Raw genomic sequence first — 18,857 nt, 5'->3', positions numbered from 1 at the left:
ACGGACGCAGAGTTCAATACAAAACTGAGAAGTTCTGAGAACATTGATGTAGCCACAATCAATTTTGTCTTTTGGTTGCAAACATTAGCTGTTCTAAAGAGTAAATGTTGGCATTTTATTTTACCATAAACCTGTGGTAAAATAAGTAAAGTCTACTTTTTCCCACTTACAGAAATGTACTCATTTAGGAACCTAGACAGAAATATATGAGTTAATATTTTTAAAGTATATAAAAATTTTGGTATCAATACTGAATTCCTCCTATTACAAAAACTGGAAATCCCCATAGGCCCCTCTCTCCTGCTCCACTTACCCCTTCAAAGACAGCGAAGAAAAGAGGTTTTACAATATTCCCTGTAGGTCACCAAATTCAAGTTCTGCTGAACCAAGTAAAGACATGTCTATGAAGTTCCAGACATGAGAACAACCCTAAGTCAGTCTACCAGTGGGAAATGTTCTTTAGTGGCCTTTCAGAACCCAGTTCCCATGTGTGCATACTTATGTATGTATGTGTGCAGGCATGTGCACACACACATGATTCTGCACACATACTTTGATGCACCAAGACCTTCAGATCCAGATGACAATCTAACACATGCATGCGGGTTGAGTTGACATTGACAGTCAGGCCCCAGCTTTCTTAACCACCATTCTGAAACTGTAACGGGATGTCATCACAGGATAGCTTTGGGCTAGATTCCTCCCCATATACTTCCAATAAGAGCAGTATCATGTCCTAGTACTCCTCAATGTGTGCAATATTGTTGCAATGTCTATATGACACATACATAGGAGGTTTCTTCATACTGCCTACTAAGCCTTTAATGTTTATACTTTGGATCATACTGCCTACTAAGCCTTTAATGTTTATACATTGGATCCTGAGTTTGCTGATGTGCATGTAACATTCAAAAGACCATCTGAACGGAGAAATCCTTTCCATAAAATCCTGAAGCCCTAACTCAATTTTTTACCCAGTCCTTCCTATGCAAACTGGCATAAGAATTTACCAGAGGAAGGTCAGACAATTCACCATAATAGAAGACGCACACTCTCTCTCTCCCTCTCTGGTCTCTCAGGGTTTGAGGGCCTGTAACTGCTGGTATTGGGCTATGTAATCTAATATCGGGGACCTGCTCCTGCTCCCATTAAAATTTAATAATGAAACTCCCATTACCTTTAATGAGAGCAGGATTGAGCCCTTTTTCTACATCTGGAACTTTGGGTTTTTTGCTTGGTTCATCTTTCTTCTCTCTCGCCTTTCTCCACTCATAGGGTCCTGTTGGTGCCTCTGGTCCTGCTGGTCCTCGTGGTGATGGTGGTCCTCCTGTAAGTCATCAAGATTCTTATAATGACCTGTTGTCTTTTGAATTGGTGTTTTTTTGGAGGCTTCATCTTCCATGTGATTTCTGTTTTTAGGGTGTCACTGGTTTCCCTGGAGCTGCTGGCAGAACTGGTCCTCCCGGCCCCTCTGTAAGTACTTAATATAAATATTCACTCAGACACCAAGCTACATAGGCTACACTGTTTCATGGACAGACCTGGATCTCAGTTACATGGACTTAAATCCATAATTTCACCAGAGTTTCTCCAGATTTTCACACACATACTAATATCAGAAACAGATCCTTAATTACTTAGGGCCAGATTTTTAAAGATATTTGGATGTCTAAATATGCAGTTAGTACCTAGTGTAAGTTCCAAAAAACTCCCTCATTGGTGTTAGGCATGCTAGTGTTTGTGGAAAATCACAGTAGGCACCTACCTGCATACATAACTGTCTAAGTATCTTAAATAATTTAGACCTTTTGTGCCTGATTATGCTCCCTTTATCACACTGGGTACATCTATGAGATTTTCCATGCATTAGACCAATTAGCTGCGCAGTAAATGTCTCAACATCTACATGTGTATCCCTGTTAGGCTGGAGTAAACTAATTTATTCTGCAGCAGGATAGTACTTGTATTTAGTACTTGCTGCAGACTAAATTATTTTATTAGGGTACAAGAAAATACATGTACTATCCTGCTGTGGAGTAAAAAACTCTGTAGCTCCAGCATGTAGATGTGGATGTATAATCTCTTTAGCATCTGTGATTCAATTCTATAATGTTTTTGTTTATGTTTAATGTTTATATTTAACTCTAGGGTATCACTGGCCCCCCTGGTCCCCCTGGCTCAGCTGGCAAAGATGGTATGAGAGGCCCACGTGGTGATACTGGTCCAGTTGGCCGCACTGGAGAACAAGGCATTGTTGGCCCACCTGGCTTCAGTGGTGAGAAAGGTCCATCTGGAGAGCCTGGTGCTGCTGTAAGTTAATCCTATCACTTTTTGTTTTAATTTTATTGTACAAAGTTACAAGTTGTAGTGCAGCATACTTAGGAGGCAGTTTTCCTTTAGTCCCAAAAATAAAAAAAATAGTTCTTTAGTCCCCACCATAAAAATACATCTAAGTCTTATTGAAAGCAACAAGACTTAAACATGTTCTTCACTTTAAACTGTTCCTTAATTGTCTTGTGGAAAACCAAAACATGCTGGCAGCATGGGTCAGAATATGCCACCTCTGCTTCTGGTGAGCAGCACCTTACTCTGCAAGCAGCTCTGCTGAAGACAATGGTGGAGCTAATTGCAGAAAAGGCGCACATACCTATGCTATAAGCAATGGTGGCAGAAGCTACTCATTTGAGATTAAGCTACCATACTACTCTGCAGAGTTTCTGTGATTCATTTTAATTTTACACTCACATTGCATGGAAATGACAGTTGTTGTTTCTAGCTAGTTAGTTTTGTACCAGACTTGCTCAGCCCTTCATAGTTTAGGAAAGCAGAATATTGGAAAGGGATCTGGGTGTACTGATATCTTCAAACTTTCTCTAAAGTAAGAGGATCAGGTTTTATAAGGAAGCTTATCTGTTCAATGTACTGAAAAATATCTGCTCTTTATGTACATCCCACTGTCTTGACAAAGAAACGGTATATTTGAAAAACTAATAAGGAAGTGAGGAAAATTTTGAATATTCATTGGAATATGTTTTTGGAAACATTGGAAAATATTTTTTAGGAAAAAAAGCTTAACCAAGTCTACCTGATAGGGACTTTAGTTTCAAAGATTATTATAACTTCTCTTGTATGGAAACTGAAGCTGGTAAGGCAGGGGGAGATCCTCAAAAACACTCTTGCTGTTATAGGAAAAATTTTAAAGTTTCTGTCATTCAGTATTCTTTTTCTTCCTTCCTTTATTTTCCTAGGGTCCCCCTGGTACCCCAGGTCCTCAGGGTATTCTTGGTGCTCCTGGTATCCTTGGTCTGCCTGGCTCTCGGGGAGAACGTGGTCTTCCAGGCATCTCTGGAGCAACAGTGAGTATATGACAGGGTTTGTTTTCTCTTTAATTAACAACTTTAGAGATAAAATTGATGTTTCCTTTTAGATTACAGGAAATCTAGTCCATGTAGGGCCAGATTCTGTGCTCTCCTATGTTGTTGTAAATTTGAAAGAAATCACATTTGCATTTCTATTACTTAAAGATGTCAAACCAGCATGAATGAGGTCAAAATCTGTCTCATTTGATTCATGTAAAAAAGACCTGATTCTGAGATCTAGGATTTAAATATTCAAATAGTAGAACCTCACAAATTCTGACTAGTGTGCTAATTTGTACATCCTTTATCATACTTTATATCCCATCAGCCCCATCTTATATTTTGACATGCCCTTTCCTTGTTCTTTTTCACTTTGCATTTATAAAGCAAATTCGTAACAGATTTTCCAGTCATTAGTATGAACTTACAAGGTTCTCTTCCTCTTTTTTAAGCCAAATTTAAATCAATTGCACACTCATGATTTCAAGCTTTCTTAGATTGACACATGGTTGGTTATCTCTTCATTAAGAGAGAGCATGCACCAACATTTTTCAAATGGCAGACGTCTAGAACATCAAGGACCTTACATAAACATTAAACTGCAACTTCACATCGTGCAAGGTGCATATCAAATTACCAAAACTGAATAAACAAGGAAGGTATTTGGTATGCCTGTTGGGCCTCTGAATAGTTATCTTCAACTGCAAGGACCTCATTTGTGTTTGCAAGTGAGCACACCACTTGAGCATGCGTTTCAAACCATAGATACTTCTGAATGTACACCCCAGTATTAAAATTTGCAGCAAAATTTGTTTTTAACTTGTAGGGACAGATAAAGCACAAAACATGAAGTAAAGAAGACTGTCATCTTATAGTTAAATTTGTTTATCGTTACTGCTTTTAATTCCAGAATTTGTCGAATAGATAAGTTCTTCTGGACAAAGATCATTGACAAAGTAACATTTTTTCTAGATATGTATTTCTGCCAATGTTACAGCTTGTGAAACACAGTATGAAATATCATTGTTATTCCTATTCCAGGGTGAACCAGGTCCTCTTGGTATTTCCGGTCCTCCTGGTGCACGTGGTCCCTCTGGCCCCGTGGGTTCTGCTGGTCTGAATGGTGCCCCTGGTGAAGCTGGCCGTGATGTAAGCTAAGTTTTTTACGTCATGTTCAGGGACATTTTTTAGTTCTGACCAACAGAAAGGCACATGGACATTGCTTTCAGAATTTTCTTTGGCAAATTTACATTCTGCATTATTTTAGGGTCTGGTTAAAACAGGTTCCTTGGGATTTAGGTCCCACACAAGGTCCAAAATGGATGAACTGTGGGGGAGAGCCAGATTTTCTCATCTCGTACACTACAGATTGTTCTAGGTTGGCGTCTTATTTTTACCCATCACAGCAGAGCCCCACTTCTGAGTGCCCTGGGTGCTGCCAGTATCAGCAGACTCGGGAATGAAGGAACATAAGAGCCGATTAGAGGAACTGGGAAGAATAATATGTCCTTGGGCCAGAAGGAGGAATCTACCAGGGATGTTGCTTGTTACCATAAAGATTCTCAGCTGATGTTGGTGCTGCATTTGTAGCTCTGGTCATGAAATGTAAATTACTGTAACATTTACTGGGAAATGCAACACACAGAAAAGTGTTTTACCTTTTTAATTTAAGGCCATTCTTAAGAATTCTTTAGAATGTAAACTGTTAATGACTGGACTTAACAAAGGGAGCTAACTACACGACTTTTCTCCACTAATGGCCAGGAGTCTATAAATGTAAGGCTCTCCAATATCTGAAAAGATGCATACAGGCTAAAAACACCAAGGAGCTGAGGCATTTAAGCTATCCTTCTATACAGTTAGTGATACTAAGCCATGTTGCCCATGAAAAGGGAAACACAATCTCTTGAGCAGCTGCTCCTTGTCCTTGGAGAAAAAGGCAAAGTTCCCACGTAGATCATTAGAAGTGGGGACTTCTTGAGCAGCCATACTGTGAAGAGGATATCTTAGACATGCATATAGCTGCCATGGTTTAACACTAAGTGTAACAAAAATATGCCACAAACGCATTTATTTCACCCCTGGCAGATATAACTGTAGAATCATCTCCTTAGCTGGTACTCATTAGAGAGAACTGATAAGTGAAAACACTGCTTAAATTCAAAGGTTCACAGTTACCCTGTATGATCACAGAACATTTACCTGATTGCAGGATTTTCCTTTAAACAAAATAACCCATGCAGTATAGATTTCCCCCCTCCCCCCCCCACCCCAGAGAAGTCTCCCTAGTTTAGCCTCCAGGGAACAGGGAAACAGCTGAAGGGAGCCAAATGTTCACAAAGGAAGAAATTAAGCTTTTAAACACCAGTTGACACTTGAAAGTCACTATGCCATTTTTGGAACTTATATATAAACATTGCACTGACTTTTCTTCCACTGGCATTTTTTTCAACTAAGCAGTAGTTGCATTTACCAGGGTACTCTAGTAAGAGAACAGCACTATTGCATTGATTTAAAATTAATTTGAAAAGATGGCAACAATAAACTAACTTCTACTTAATCTGGGCCCTGCATCTAGAATATATGAAGCTCATCCCATTTCTTACAGAATATTAATAGATTTAGGGCATGTGAGAATGCAACTGATAGGTAAACTTGTCTGTATTTTTGATCCAGATAGTAGCAAAACTGACCATATATAGTAAATATTACAAATGAAGTCTGTTCATTGAGTTGGATTTATTTTGAAGAGTCATTCCATGTGTGTGCCTTTTAATGCCCAATAAATCTTATTCTCAAGGAGCTGCAATTTAACACAGGTCTGTGTAATATTAGGGGTTTCTGATGTCTAATGCTGTTTTAACAGGGCAATCCTGGCCATGATGGTGCTCCAGGCCGTGATGGTGCTCCTGGTTTCAAGGTAATACTGTCTCTCCACTGTCCTACTTAGAGTAAAAATCTGTACATCTTCATAAGAAATTAATACTGATACATCGTCTCCTGCCTGTCATGTTTTTTCATCTTTAGGGTGAGCGTGGTGCTCCTGGGAACAATGGACCTGCTGGTGCTGTTGGTGCTCCTGGCGCCCATGGTCAAGTTGGTCCTGCTGGAAAGCCTGGAAATCGTGGTGATCCTGTGAGTTGGGGTTTTTTTTAAGACCTTAATTTCTCATGTAACTTGAAAAAAGTGCTAGTCAATAAAGCCTGGAAAAACCTATTGCATCTATATTGTAGGTATTGGACTTTTTTGTTGGTATAATGCATAATAGCTCACATGTATTTTGTTTTTATTTCAGGGTCCTGTTGGTCCTTCTGGTCCTGCTGGTGCTTTTGGTGCAAGGGGTCCTTCTGTACGTATGATTTCTTAAGTACCCTGAAGAAATAGAAATAAAAAGAAAAGACACAGACTTTATTACGAAGGGCCCAGCCCTGTGCCCAAGACAAGACATGGAGGGTAGTATTATAGATCTTAATGTTTCTGTACGTAGGGTTTTTTAGATCAAGATCTGAATTCTCCTTCCATGGAACTGATCCTGTATTTTTTTTTTTCTATTTAAACTCTCCCATGATTCAGTTCCATTTTAAACAAGCCCTATGTGCATCTATCAAGAGGAGATGAATGCATACTGAGTAGACTCTCTGAGCTTAAATTTCAGTTTCACAAGTAATGTCACAAAGTTTTCAGAGCATTCTGTTTGATTTTCCTCTCTTTACATTTGTGTTTCTTCTATAGGGCCCACAAGGTGCACGTGGTGAGAAGGGAGAAACAGGTGAAAAGGGACACAGAGGTATGCCTGGATTTAAGGGGCACAATGGACTTCAGGGTCTGCCTGGTCTTGCTGTAAGTAAATGTTTTAATTGTGAACAAAAATGGGAAAAAATAAAATCACCATGGTGTGAAAATGAATATGTACAGCTCAGCTGGCAGTACTAACTCCACCTTGCATGTTCCCAAGTCTGCATGATCCTCTTAGTCTAGACACATGAGCTTTTGTTGAGCTTTACATGTCAAATGTCAAACAGATTCTTAAATGGCCTCTAAAATTATTTCTACAAATTTGTATACAATGAAGCATGAATGTGTAGGTACGCACAAGTATTTGCAGATGCATATCAGCTAGATATGTAACTAATGTATTTGCTCGTGCAGATGTCTGTATGTTTTGAACAAACAGAATGACAAGTTAAGAAAATTGCTCTGTGCACATCCTTTCACAGCATCTGATCAAGTGAGGTTGGGCTCAGAAAAGCATATGAATTTCTGACTTAGTCTATAAGGTGCATCTCTGACCTGCCTTCTGCCTCACTTCAGACTACCATGGCTAACTACCTCTCAGATAATTTGGTCAATAATTTTTCCCATTTCTCTTACGAGGTTTACAGCATTTTATCATGGACAAGTACAGGTCTTCCTGTAGATTTTTTCTCTTTAAAACACGGCACTTCCTTTAGGAAATGCTAACCTTCAATTAAAACCCTGCAAAGTATGAAGAGGGCAAAGATTTTTGTCTTTTGATTACACCTGACTTATGCCCTGTTGCTTGCCCTTCTTTCTTGAAAGCAGTTGATTCTAATTCATTAATGACACGGTGGGGCACATCTACATGAAACATTTTAATGCAGAGCTGACTAATTAGTTCCACAGTAAATGTCTCAGTGGCTGCACCTACATGAAATGCTGACTGAGCAGTCATTACTGTATAAACAAGTACTAAATGACTGTGCAGAAACCCGAGTTACTGCACAGTACCGCCAATGAAAGTCTATTTCATGACACTACTGAGCAGTAGCCTAATATTACCGCGCAGTAGCGCTGTCACTGTTGTTGGCCCGCGACACTACTTCGCAGTAGTTTTGGGCTACTGCTCAGTCAGCATCTCATGTAGATGTAGCTACTGTCTACATATGCGCCCCTATTAGGATGCAGGAAACTAATAAATTCTGCAGCCAGCTAGTACTTGTAAATACAAATACTACCCAGCTACAGAGTTTTCAGGCACAGCAGTGCATGTGTAGACTCTGATATGGCTGACTGAGGCACAGGGGTGCTTCAGTGTGGGGACTTCCTCCCAGCTAGCTCCACACTGCAGCACCCTTGTGCCCCAGCCAGCCCCTCTGCAGCACATTAACCACATTTGACCCTGGTTGGAACAACCCTGGGCTGGTAGGCTGAACCATCATGTAAACAGTGCACCTGGGAGATTCCTAGCAGCAATAAACTCCAGAGCAATAAGCATTAATTTGGGACACGTCTGCATGTGCCCTTAACACAGAATAGCCAGGCTGAGGGTGCCAGGCTAGAAGCTTTGCTAACTACTAATCTTTTCTTGAATGATTCATATGGTTGTCACCAATTTTGTTTCTGCTTTCTTTTTATTGCGTGATTTTTCTGTTTCCAACAGGGCCAACATGGAGATCAAGGTCCTCCAGGTTCTACTGGCCCCGCTGGCCCAAGGGTATGTAAATTTTAATGAATCCTCTGTGATCATTCAGAAAATGGAAAGGTCACTAATGCTTCCTTCTACTTGTAATTTTTAAGTATATTCCTATTTCTTGTTGTGCAGTTTCATTGAGTGGTGGTTGTTCTTGTTTAGGGTCCCTCTGGTCCTTCTGGTCCTGCTGGAAAAGATGGTCGCAATGGACTCCCTGGCCCTATTGGACCTGCTGGTGTGCGTGGTTCTCAGGGTAGCCAAGGTCCTTCGGTAAGTGTAACTTATTCGCTAAAACAAACCAAAGCTACAAGCAGCTACCTCAGGCACTCCATGCTTTGGGTTTGGTTTGAGGTTTACTTTCTTTTAAAAAGAAGCAATGGAAGATTCCCAAGTTTTTGTTACTTTATATTCTACTTTTTTCCACTAAAATATTAATCTTTGTTACTGTCTGGCATTACAAGTAACTACTTGAGAAGCAAACTGCCTCATATGGGCATGTAGAAAATAGGGTTTAGAACAAGGTGTAAGGAGATCTGGGTCCTAAATTTTAATTTTGTCTGTAACGTGCTTTGTGATCTCGGGCAAGTATTTTAACTGTTTCACATTTCAGTTTCCCCTGCTGTAAAATATGGATCATTAGGTTTTGGTTTTGGTTTTTTTCTTCAGTTGCAAGGCTCTGTTGATGTAAGATAACAGCAGAAGCATTAGTAGTAGTAGTGTTTCATAATCTGGTCATATAGCATCTGCTCCTAGTGGCGTTGCTCACATTTCTACTACACTATTCAAACATTTAAATATTCATGTAAATGAAACATGGATCTGAAACAAGGCTCATGTAGCTGTGTATTTAAATTGTTTTTAAGTAAGAATACCTGACTTGGGCCTAATTGCAGAATCCTTACTGCTTGTGGTCAGCAAATATTGTATTTACTTGAATATGAGATGACCTTAACTGTAAGATGACCTCCCTATAATCAGATTCTACATATAGAAATTTATTATCATTTTCCAGGAATAAAATCTAATTATTGGAGGTTTACCTTGAATTTGTCCCCTTCCCACAGCTACAGAGGGAAAAATTAGATCTGGGGGGTAGGGGTAAGGTGACCTACTTGCTTTCTGCCTCCCCAACTTTTTCCCCCTACAGCCCCTTTCCCCCTACCTCCACCTTACTGTCAGTCTCTGCTCTCCCTGAATGCATAGAAGTGAGGGGCAAATATAAAAACACTGACTTTGAAATAAACATGCCTGTAGTAATATGCATATAGGCAAATTACTATGGAAACCCATATACTTAGTTTATCCAGAACTGATGCATTTTACCTTTTTTTAAACTTCTGTAAGTTTTAGGATGGGTATGCCACGAGCACACTTGTAAGCAGCACTTTTGTATCTACTTGTATTTTTTTTAGTTCTGAATTTCAAATCAACTGAGTTGAGCTCAATCATTCAAGTCTATGTGGCTCTACCATCGGGCAAATCTTCTCCCTCCCAGACCCATCAGTCTGAGGCTTCAGATACTCCCCAAATCGTGCAGGCCCCAAACCCAAAGGTGTTGGTGTTCGGATGCCCCCTAGTCATGCTTGCTCCTAGCCAGCTACGTACTATATTAGTTCAAAGCCAAAAGGCTCATGATTTGCCATATAATGAATTGAGCTGGGCCCCAAGAGAGTCAATAGCATTCAAACCATAGTAACCCACAGCTCAGCACTGCTCAGTATGTGTGTACTCCAGATGACACACCCCTACCAAAGAATCTGTGTCCTAAATACCCCCCATCCCCCACACACACATTCATGACTGGAATCGGATGCTCTTGTTTTGAGTCCTGGAATCCTCCAAAAATGTATATGCTGATGAGATACAGGGCCACCTGGTCAGGCTCCACCTCATGAAAGATGGGGCCACACAAATCATATGTGACAGGCTGAGAGAACGGAGAACAGAGGGATTCTGGGTGAACTGTTTGGGGCCCTGTTAGGTGATGTTTGCTAGCCATTTAAAACTGGCGAAGACACAGGAATCATTGGAAATAGGGGTGGGGGGGGGAAAAAGGCACAGCAAAGCTGTGGGAGTGAAGAGGAAGTCAAACTGTATTCAATGTAGTGGCTCACCATGACTTTAAAAAGAGACAACACTGAAGGGGACTTAATGCAATGGGCACTACCATATATCTTATGCAAATCAATTATACTAACCTATCCTTGTAGTAGATTCCCCTCAGTCTGTTTACCGAATATGGGCTATGTGTTTTACAGTCATGTTCAGTGTTGGCTGCACTTAATCAGCTTCGTAGTTGGTTTGCATTACTAAATACATGATGCTTTTAGCAGCAATTTAACAATAGGCAATGTATGTAATGAGGTTTCCTTTTATACAAATGTAAGATGAGGAGCTTTTTTCCCCATGCTGATTGGTGAGGGAGGGGAAACCTTGTTTTATAGTCAAGTAAATATGGTACTTACATAAAACAGATACAGTGGCCCTAAACATTGCGTCTTCTACCTCTCTGCACAGTAGTTGCTATCACAGAACAGCCACATACTGGCTAATTCAGACTGGAGCTAAGAATACTATGAATTCAGTAGGGCTACTCGTATATGAGTAAGTAATGAGGCAGAATGCATATAGTGCCCAAAATGTCTACAGTTAATAATGGGACACTCTTTGCCTTCTGACTTTGAACACCTTTAGGGTCCACCTGGCCCACCTGGTCTCCCTGGTCCCCCTGGTGCAAATGGTGGTGGATACGAAGTTGGCTATGATCTTGAATACTACCGGGCTGATCAGCCTGCTCTCAGACCTAAGGACTATGAAGTTGATGCCACTCTGAAAACATTGAACAACCAAATTGAGACCCTCCTGACCCCAGAAGGCTCCAGGAAGAACCCAGCTCGCACCTGCCGTGACCTGAGACTCAGCCACCCAGAATGGACCAGTGGTAAGTTAATGTTTAAAAATATTTCTTTAGGTGTTATTTGGTAGCAGCTATACTATCCCTTAAGGGTGAGATTTACAACTGTGCCAGGGGTCACATAAGACACATGTACCACTCAAGTCTAGTGGATTATAGAACTCTTTGCACATTAATTTACCTTTTAATGCTCTGAAGTGACAGTAGATATTAAACTCTTCAGTGATGCAATACTGACAGTCTTTAATGACAGCATTTAGACAAATACATCTTGAAGAACTTATCTTTGTATTCACACTGTGGGTGTGTCTACACGTCGCCATGCTTTAGTACTTCCTTTTGGTTCAATGGGTCCTTAGTACTTCCAAAAGGAACTACTAAAGCATGGCGTAGTACAAGTGGCTATTGTGTTGTGCGCATGGTGCACAGGTATATTTTGCTGCTACATTGCTATAGTGTTGCACTATATCTGGGGAGTGTGCCACTATGATGACTTGCCTGGCAATCACATGTAGCTGGCGATCACACGGTAGTGCACCGTGCAATGCCATAGCACATTATCTTGCCATAGGGCAACATGTAGATGCACCCTGTGTGGTGCAATCTCCACATTGTTACCCAAACTTATCCAATGATAACATGACTAATGGGTAACAGTTATTTCTTTTGAAGGTTAATCTATAAGTACTGATTTCTCATGTTGTCTAGTTGCCACTTGAATACTGTAACCATTATTATACTACCTGAATGAAAGTGTGAGACTCATAATTGTTTTGTTCACCATTTTTCTTTCAATTAAAGGTTTCTACTGGATTGATCCCAACCAGGGCTGTACTATGGATGCCATTAGAGTGTATTGTGACTTCTCCACTGGTGAGACTTGCATACATGCCAATCTAGAAAACATCCCCACTAAGAACTGGTATGTCAGCAAGAACTCCAAGGAAAAGAAGCACATGTGGTTTGGTGAAACTATCAATGGTGGTACCCAGGTAAGTGTTTGAACAGTGAAAACTGAAGTGAATTTGTTTCCTGTTGTGCTGTGAAGAGCGTACGATATTCTTACCACAGTACAAAATATAGAATTGTCATGGTCCTATAGCGCCACTTGAGTACTATAGTTTCCACTCCCTTTCTTTAACTCTCTCACGTGCACAAGCACACCACACACATGCACATGCACACTATGGATATATTATATCCCATTGATTGTAGTTTAACTCCCATTTATTGGAGTTCTTTTCTACTATTTTTAGTTTGAATATAACGATGAAGGAGTGACTTCCAAGGACATGGCTACCCAACTTGCCTTCATGCGTCTGCTGGCCAACCATGCCTCCCAGAACATCACCTACCACTGCAAGAACAGTATTGCATACATGGATGAAGAAACTGGCAACCTTAAGAAGGCTGTAATACTGCAGGGATCCAATGATGTTGAACTACGAGCTGAAGGCAACAGCAGATTCACTTTCAGTGTTCTGGAAGATGGCTGCTCTGTAAGTAATACTGAAAGCAGGGATTCCTTGTTTGCTTTAATGGCACCATTGCATATCAATATAGAACGAAATTATCAATCTCCTCCTCAGAATGCTGGTTACTTACATTTCGTATATTAAAGATAAATAACTTGGTGTCAAATCCCCAGCCCTCTTCATGGGTTTGCAAGGGCTGAAACAGAAATACCACTCTTCCACTGTACAGAGGAACCAGAAGTTTGAAAGTATTCCTAGTATCACAGACCCAATCTCCATGTAGCTGTCTAAGCAATAGCATAGACAAATCAGGTGCAGGCTGAAGGAGTATCAACAGTCCATTTTCATCAGTCAGATCCACCAGACTTAACTCTGACATTTGCTGTTCCTTCATACCCTGCCTAACCACATCCAAACAGCTTCATACTAGCTGTTTCAGGTGGGACACAGAGATCCTGGTCTTCAGCTTCCCTCACGTGTTGGGGGAGAGGGATGAGTGACTAGTTATTTTGTTAGTGTCCTCTGTTTTGAGGCTTTGATACCCATGACATATATATTTAAGGTAGAACATTGATTCTGGTTTTACTCACTTTTGGGTTCCTTAGGAAAAAAAAAAAAGTATGTGCGTGGCAGGGAGAGGGGGTATAAAAGTACTTACATATATATATAAAAAAAAAAATAAAAGGCAAAAGTGTGTGTGTGTGTGTGTAAAATTTACATACTTTTGCCTTTCATGTATATGAACAGTCTGAGTAATTGGATTGGGCATCTGTATTTAAATAGCAGACAGTAGCAGCAGAATGACATATATAACATTTTAGAAATAAACAGATCAACTAGAATAATCAGTGGGAGTATAAGCAGCATTTTAACTAGTTTAACTCTCACATCTTATCTTACAGAGAAAGAACAACGCATGGGGCAAAACAATCATTGAATATAGAACAAACAAACCATCTCGCTTGCCCATCCTTGACATTGCACCTTTGGACATTGGTGGAGCTGATCAAGAATTCGGTTTGGACATTGGCCCAGTCTGTTTCAAATGAACGAACTAAAACTAACTTAAAATCCCCCAAAAATATTCTCTCTCTGCCATTTCTTTTTTTTTTTTTTGTACTGAAAGCTGACTCCTTCCATTTCTTCTGTTCATCTACTTGCTTAAACTCTGGGCAAAAGAGAAGAAGGACTGATTGGAGCATTGTGCAATGCAATTTAATACAGCCCCAAAAGGACTCGGAAACCTTTCAAGATTTTAACACCTTGTTGTGGAAAATGTCAGCCTTTGTAAGAAAAAAAAAACCAAAATAAAAAATCATGAAAGTTTGCACCACTTGTGGCCTTTGAATATCTTCCACAGAGGAAGTTTAAAACCACAACTTCCAAAGGTTTAAACTACCTCATACACTAGGCAAAGTGTGATCCACATCCTTAGGTACTTCTACATATGACCTGCGGTGCTTTCAGTTCCATTCCTGCAGAGGTGCTAAATTCAGTATTACAGAGTATCTTTCCAATACTTGAACTTTGATGGTGCTAGCAGCATTTGAAATACCACTTTTCTGTATTAAGTTGTATTGTTTCTCTGAAATCTGTCTTAAAACTTAGACTGTCCCATCTCACCCCTGAGATTAAGCATGTGGATCATTTCCCCCCCCCCATCTTTGTTCTCATCCTTCAAAATCAGGTGTTGGTGCTCTTAAATCTCATCATCTTCATCCTCTACAATGGGTAAAAAGGAAGCATCGTTTCTCAAAAAAAAAAAATTGTACCTATTTTGTATATGTGAGATGTTTAAATAAATTGTGAAAAATTGAAATAAAGCATGTCCAGTGTTCCAAAAGAAACCATTGAATGAGTAAAGTTCCTTGCTTAAGTGCATCAATAGATTTCTTTTTGCACCAAATATACATTAACTACCTGGCTTATGAAACCTAAAAGATAAAAAGCTATAGCAGTACTGTTAAATGTGTCTGGCTACATCTAAGTGTGTATTTTGTTTACATCAACTAATGATTCCCTCTTTCTACAAACTATAAATGTGATATAATCCAGAATATCTTTACTACTTACATTTAATTAGGTATACAAGGATAGGAATTTCAGCAGCAGAACCATGAATAGATGCAGAAAAAAATCAGATCCTTTACTTCACATTCCATAATGTGCATTTGCATGATCCACCATCCCTAATAACATTCTCACCAAATAATGTAATTAATTTACTTTTACTCTTCATATACACACATGCACAAGTACTGTATTTATTTGCACCACATGTACCTTTTCTCCCCAAAATCATCCCCTCAAAATTGGGATGCATCTTTTAAGCAGGGAAGCTGGTTTTCTCCCTGGAATAGAAGCACCCTGATTTGATTCCTGCTGTACTGAACAGAAACAGTGGAATCTCTATTCAGGCAACTAAGGGAGTCAGCTGTTGACTTAATAGTGTGTTCTTCACTCCACAGGTGTTAACAGCCATCTCTCCTTTTATAATGGTCTTAATGTTCCACCAATCAAACTAACCTTTCTAGGAGCAATTTTGTTGTCTGCTTCTGATCACTCCTCTCTTGTTTAGCTCATAGATCCACCCATGAAAACCAGTCTTCAGGGTGTTCTCTCTGTTTCAGCTTTTGAGTAAGTAGAAAAGGAAAATAAGCGAGATGAAGATTAGGCTCTGTCCTGCTCTATGCAGCTGTAGCTGCAAAAATCTTTTTTTTTTTTTCTTTTTCATTCTGCCTTCCTGTAAACAAGGTGTGTATCTTATTTTTGGGTGTGTGATATGCAAGATAATGTTATTTTCTTTTCTTTCTAGCAATTAGTCTACCAGTGAGGAAGTTGCCCATATTTTTTTCCTTTGAGCTGGGTATGCTATATCTTTCTATTTATTCTTTTGGTCATCTTAGGTTTTTATTGCAATAGGACATTTGTTTAGAGTATATAAAGACCCTAGAAAAATATTTTATTGAAAAGGTTGTCTACTTCTCTCTCTCTGTCTTCCAATATCTGCTTTGTAAAGTCCAATGACAATTTAGCGTTATTGCTACCTCCTGGTTTATGAATGTAGGTTATGTTAATTGGTTTCCTTCTTGTGAAAATAAGATGATTTAGTATCAAATTCTGCCTCATATAGAATGCTTCTACTCAAGAGGTTTGTAAATGTCTTGGCATCGCATGCAACCCTGTTAGACCACTGGAAACTAATAAACTGCAGCAGATTAGTACTTATAAATACAAGTACTAATGTACTTTATAAATTAGTACTTACTAATGTTAGTAATGTTGTATTTATACTTATAAATACAAGTACTAACCTGCTGTGGAATTTTTTTTGTAAGCTGCAACACCTGTATAGACACTGACCCAGCTGGGTAGCCCCTCCACAGCATGTTGACCTGGGTTGGAGCACCCCTGGGCTGGCAGGCTGACTCCTGGGGCCTCCTGCCAGCCAGGGCTGCTCTGACCCAGCTCAATGTTCTGTGGTCCCAGATGCACACATGAACATGGCACCTGGAAGTAATAAACTCAAGTGTGATAAATGCCTGATTTTATTGCTTCATATTGCTATGCACTTGTAGATGCTCCCATCATGTACAGCAGTGATTCTTAACTAGGGTGCTGCAGTCTAATTAGAGGTGCCTTAAATCTAAAAAGGTTGAGAATGACTCGTGCACAAGGTAGAGAGAGATCACAGGGATCCTCATCCCAATTCCCAAAGGCAGCAGAGAGGATTCATCCCTAGTATTTAAAGAATATTGTGGCTCTAAAGGGGCATCACTTTCAAAGGGGTGTTGAATCTGCTATTGGTAAGGGATTTGTCTTTTTGAATGTATATGCACAAGTCAAAGAAACCTTTCAAATAAGCTGTTTTCTCAGGAAGTGGAGGAGGAAGAGGATACTTTGCTAAGTAATAACACTATCTTCATATAAAAGATGCAGAAAAAGCCACAGCCCTATCGCCAAGGTGCTTGCTGTCCAGGTTAATAATGCAAAAATGTAGAGGAAAACCAGAAAAAAAAAATTATTTTTGAGGTCTTTATTATTTCGCTACCAGGCGCTAAGAGCATTTTCTTTAACTAGCTGAAGTTGTTATACTTCTGGCTATAATCCTATACATTCAGAAATTCTACTAGAGACAGAAGACGCCAAATGGGGAGTTATGAAGACAGCACTGATAGATAGCCAAAGAAACGGTGAGATGGACTTTGCAAGCCTCAGGGATATCTTTTAACAGAAACCTTTACCTTCTATATCTAAGCATAATCCCAGAGGGGAGAGTGTTCTCTGAATCAGCGTTTCTCACCTTGTGGGTCATGATATAAAAGTGGGTCACAAGAATATATGAGAGGGTTGCAAACAAACTTTAAAAAATGGATCAACAAACTAAAAATGGATTATTCTTGAAAGGAGAAAAACATGGAAAATGGTGAGTTTCCCTTTGCATGGTGGCAGAGTTCCAGCCTGCAAGGAGCTGCTTGGGTGTGGGAGGAGGGCAATCAAGCAGGGGGCGCCATGTGCATGTGGCAACCAAACAGCATGAACAGCAGCTCCCACAGTTCCCTGCAGGTAAGTCTACAGGAGGAGAGGAGGGCATAGGTGATGTGTCAGGGGGCACAGGTGACACTGCCTGCCACCCCATCTCCTCTCTAGGGTAAAGCTCTGGCTTGAGGGGAGCAGCAGCTGGGCCATAGCAGCATGGCCCAATGCACAAGCAGCTGGCACTGGAGAAAGTGAAGGCAATGGAGCTCTCTCCCCTGTCTGTTGCTCCTTGTGCTGCTGGTGGCATGGCTGGCATGGGAGTTCTAGTGGCAGTGGCAGCAGTAAATTTCACCAACTGGCTCTCTCCTGCACCAAGTCCCAGCTGCTGGGCTGCAGAGGTGGCTCATGTTTGTGCTGGGCCAGGCAGGCTGCAGCCCTGCTATGCCCACTGTGGGTGTACAAAACTGGGGGGCCAGCGCCCTCCCATGCCCCACACACCCACACACTGGGGGGCTGGGGGCAGGAGACAGTGGGTTGGGAGTGAGGGGCACCAGCAGGACTGGACAGCTGTCAGTTGGGAGTGAGAGGCACCAGCAGGACCAGAGGCCTGTTTTCTTAAACTATTCACGGGGTCAGTACTGGCCATCAATGTTTACCAATGGGTCCTGGTACAAAGAAGATTAAGAACCATTGCTCTGAACAACATGCAGTCCAGAAACAGATCTCAGTCTAGAGCATGAGGCAAAACAATGTCCTGCCTGGAGAAAAAGAACCATCTCATTCTGCAGGGGTTTAGGTTGTAGCTGTGTTGGTCTAAGGACATAGGCAGACAAGGTTCCTTGGGTGAATTTGATATCTCTTATTAGACCAACCCAAATGGTTGGAGAATAGTTATTAAGCAAGCTTTTTCGGGTTCAAAAACCCTTCGTCAGGCTAAGAAAGCTGCAGCAGTTGGTGTGTGCTCTTCCTGGATGGAATGAAAAGTAAAGAAGCCGGCGGCTGGGCTGGGTGGGGGAGTCAGTTGCCAGGCAGATTGTAATGTATCAAAAATCCAAAGTCTATGTTTAGTCCATGATCTCTAGTATCCAGCAGGTTGATGAAATGGAGCTTGTAGGCTCGTCTCTGGGATGTGTTGCGTAAATTTTCCTTGAGGATCAGGACTGAGAGATTGGAGAGAGAGTGGCCCTCCTGTGAGAAAT

General features: G+C 40.6%; 1 protein-coding gene across 1 annotated transcript in view; it reads left to right on the top strand.

Annotated features, from left to right (window-relative positions):
- Positions 1-14,507, top strand: part of COL1A2 (collagen type I alpha 2 chain) — a 46,871-nt gene extending 32,364 nt beyond the window's left edge. Inside the window, exons 38-52 of the mRNA XM_006258452.4 lie at positions 1,276-1,329; positions 1,420-1,473; positions 2,149-2,310; positions 3,249-3,356; positions 4,401-4,508; positions 6,226-6,279; positions 6,387-6,494; positions 6,655-6,708; positions 7,092-7,199; positions 8,761-8,814; positions 8,953-9,060; positions 11,485-11,731; positions 12,506-12,696; positions 12,961-13,203; positions 14,082-14,507. Coding sequence (XP_006258514.1) covers positions 1,276-1,329; positions 1,420-1,473; positions 2,149-2,310; positions 3,249-3,356; positions 4,401-4,508; positions 6,226-6,279; positions 6,387-6,494; positions 6,655-6,708; positions 7,092-7,199; positions 8,761-8,814; positions 8,953-9,060; positions 11,485-11,731; positions 12,506-12,696; positions 12,961-13,203; positions 14,082-14,228 — 1,800 coding nt within the window. The 3' untranslated portion in view covers positions 14,229-14,507. The remainder of the gene's footprint in view (positions 1-1,275; positions 1,330-1,419; positions 1,474-2,148; positions 2,311-3,248; positions 3,357-4,400; positions 4,509-6,225; positions 6,280-6,386; positions 6,495-6,654; positions 6,709-7,091; positions 7,200-8,760; positions 8,815-8,952; positions 9,061-11,484; positions 11,732-12,505; positions 12,697-12,960; positions 13,204-14,081) is intronic.
- The last annotated feature ends 4,350 nt before the right edge of the window (positions 14,508-18,857 follow it).

Source organism: Alligator mississippiensis, chromosome 5 (genome assembly GCF_030867095.1).
Source record: "Alligator mississippiensis isolate rAllMis1 chromosome 5, rAllMis1, whole genome shotgun sequence".
Taxonomy (NCBI): domain Eukaryota; kingdom Metazoa; phylum Chordata; order Crocodylia; family Alligatoridae; genus Alligator; species Alligator mississippiensis.
This window is presented reverse-complemented; position numbering and strand designations above follow the sequence as displayed.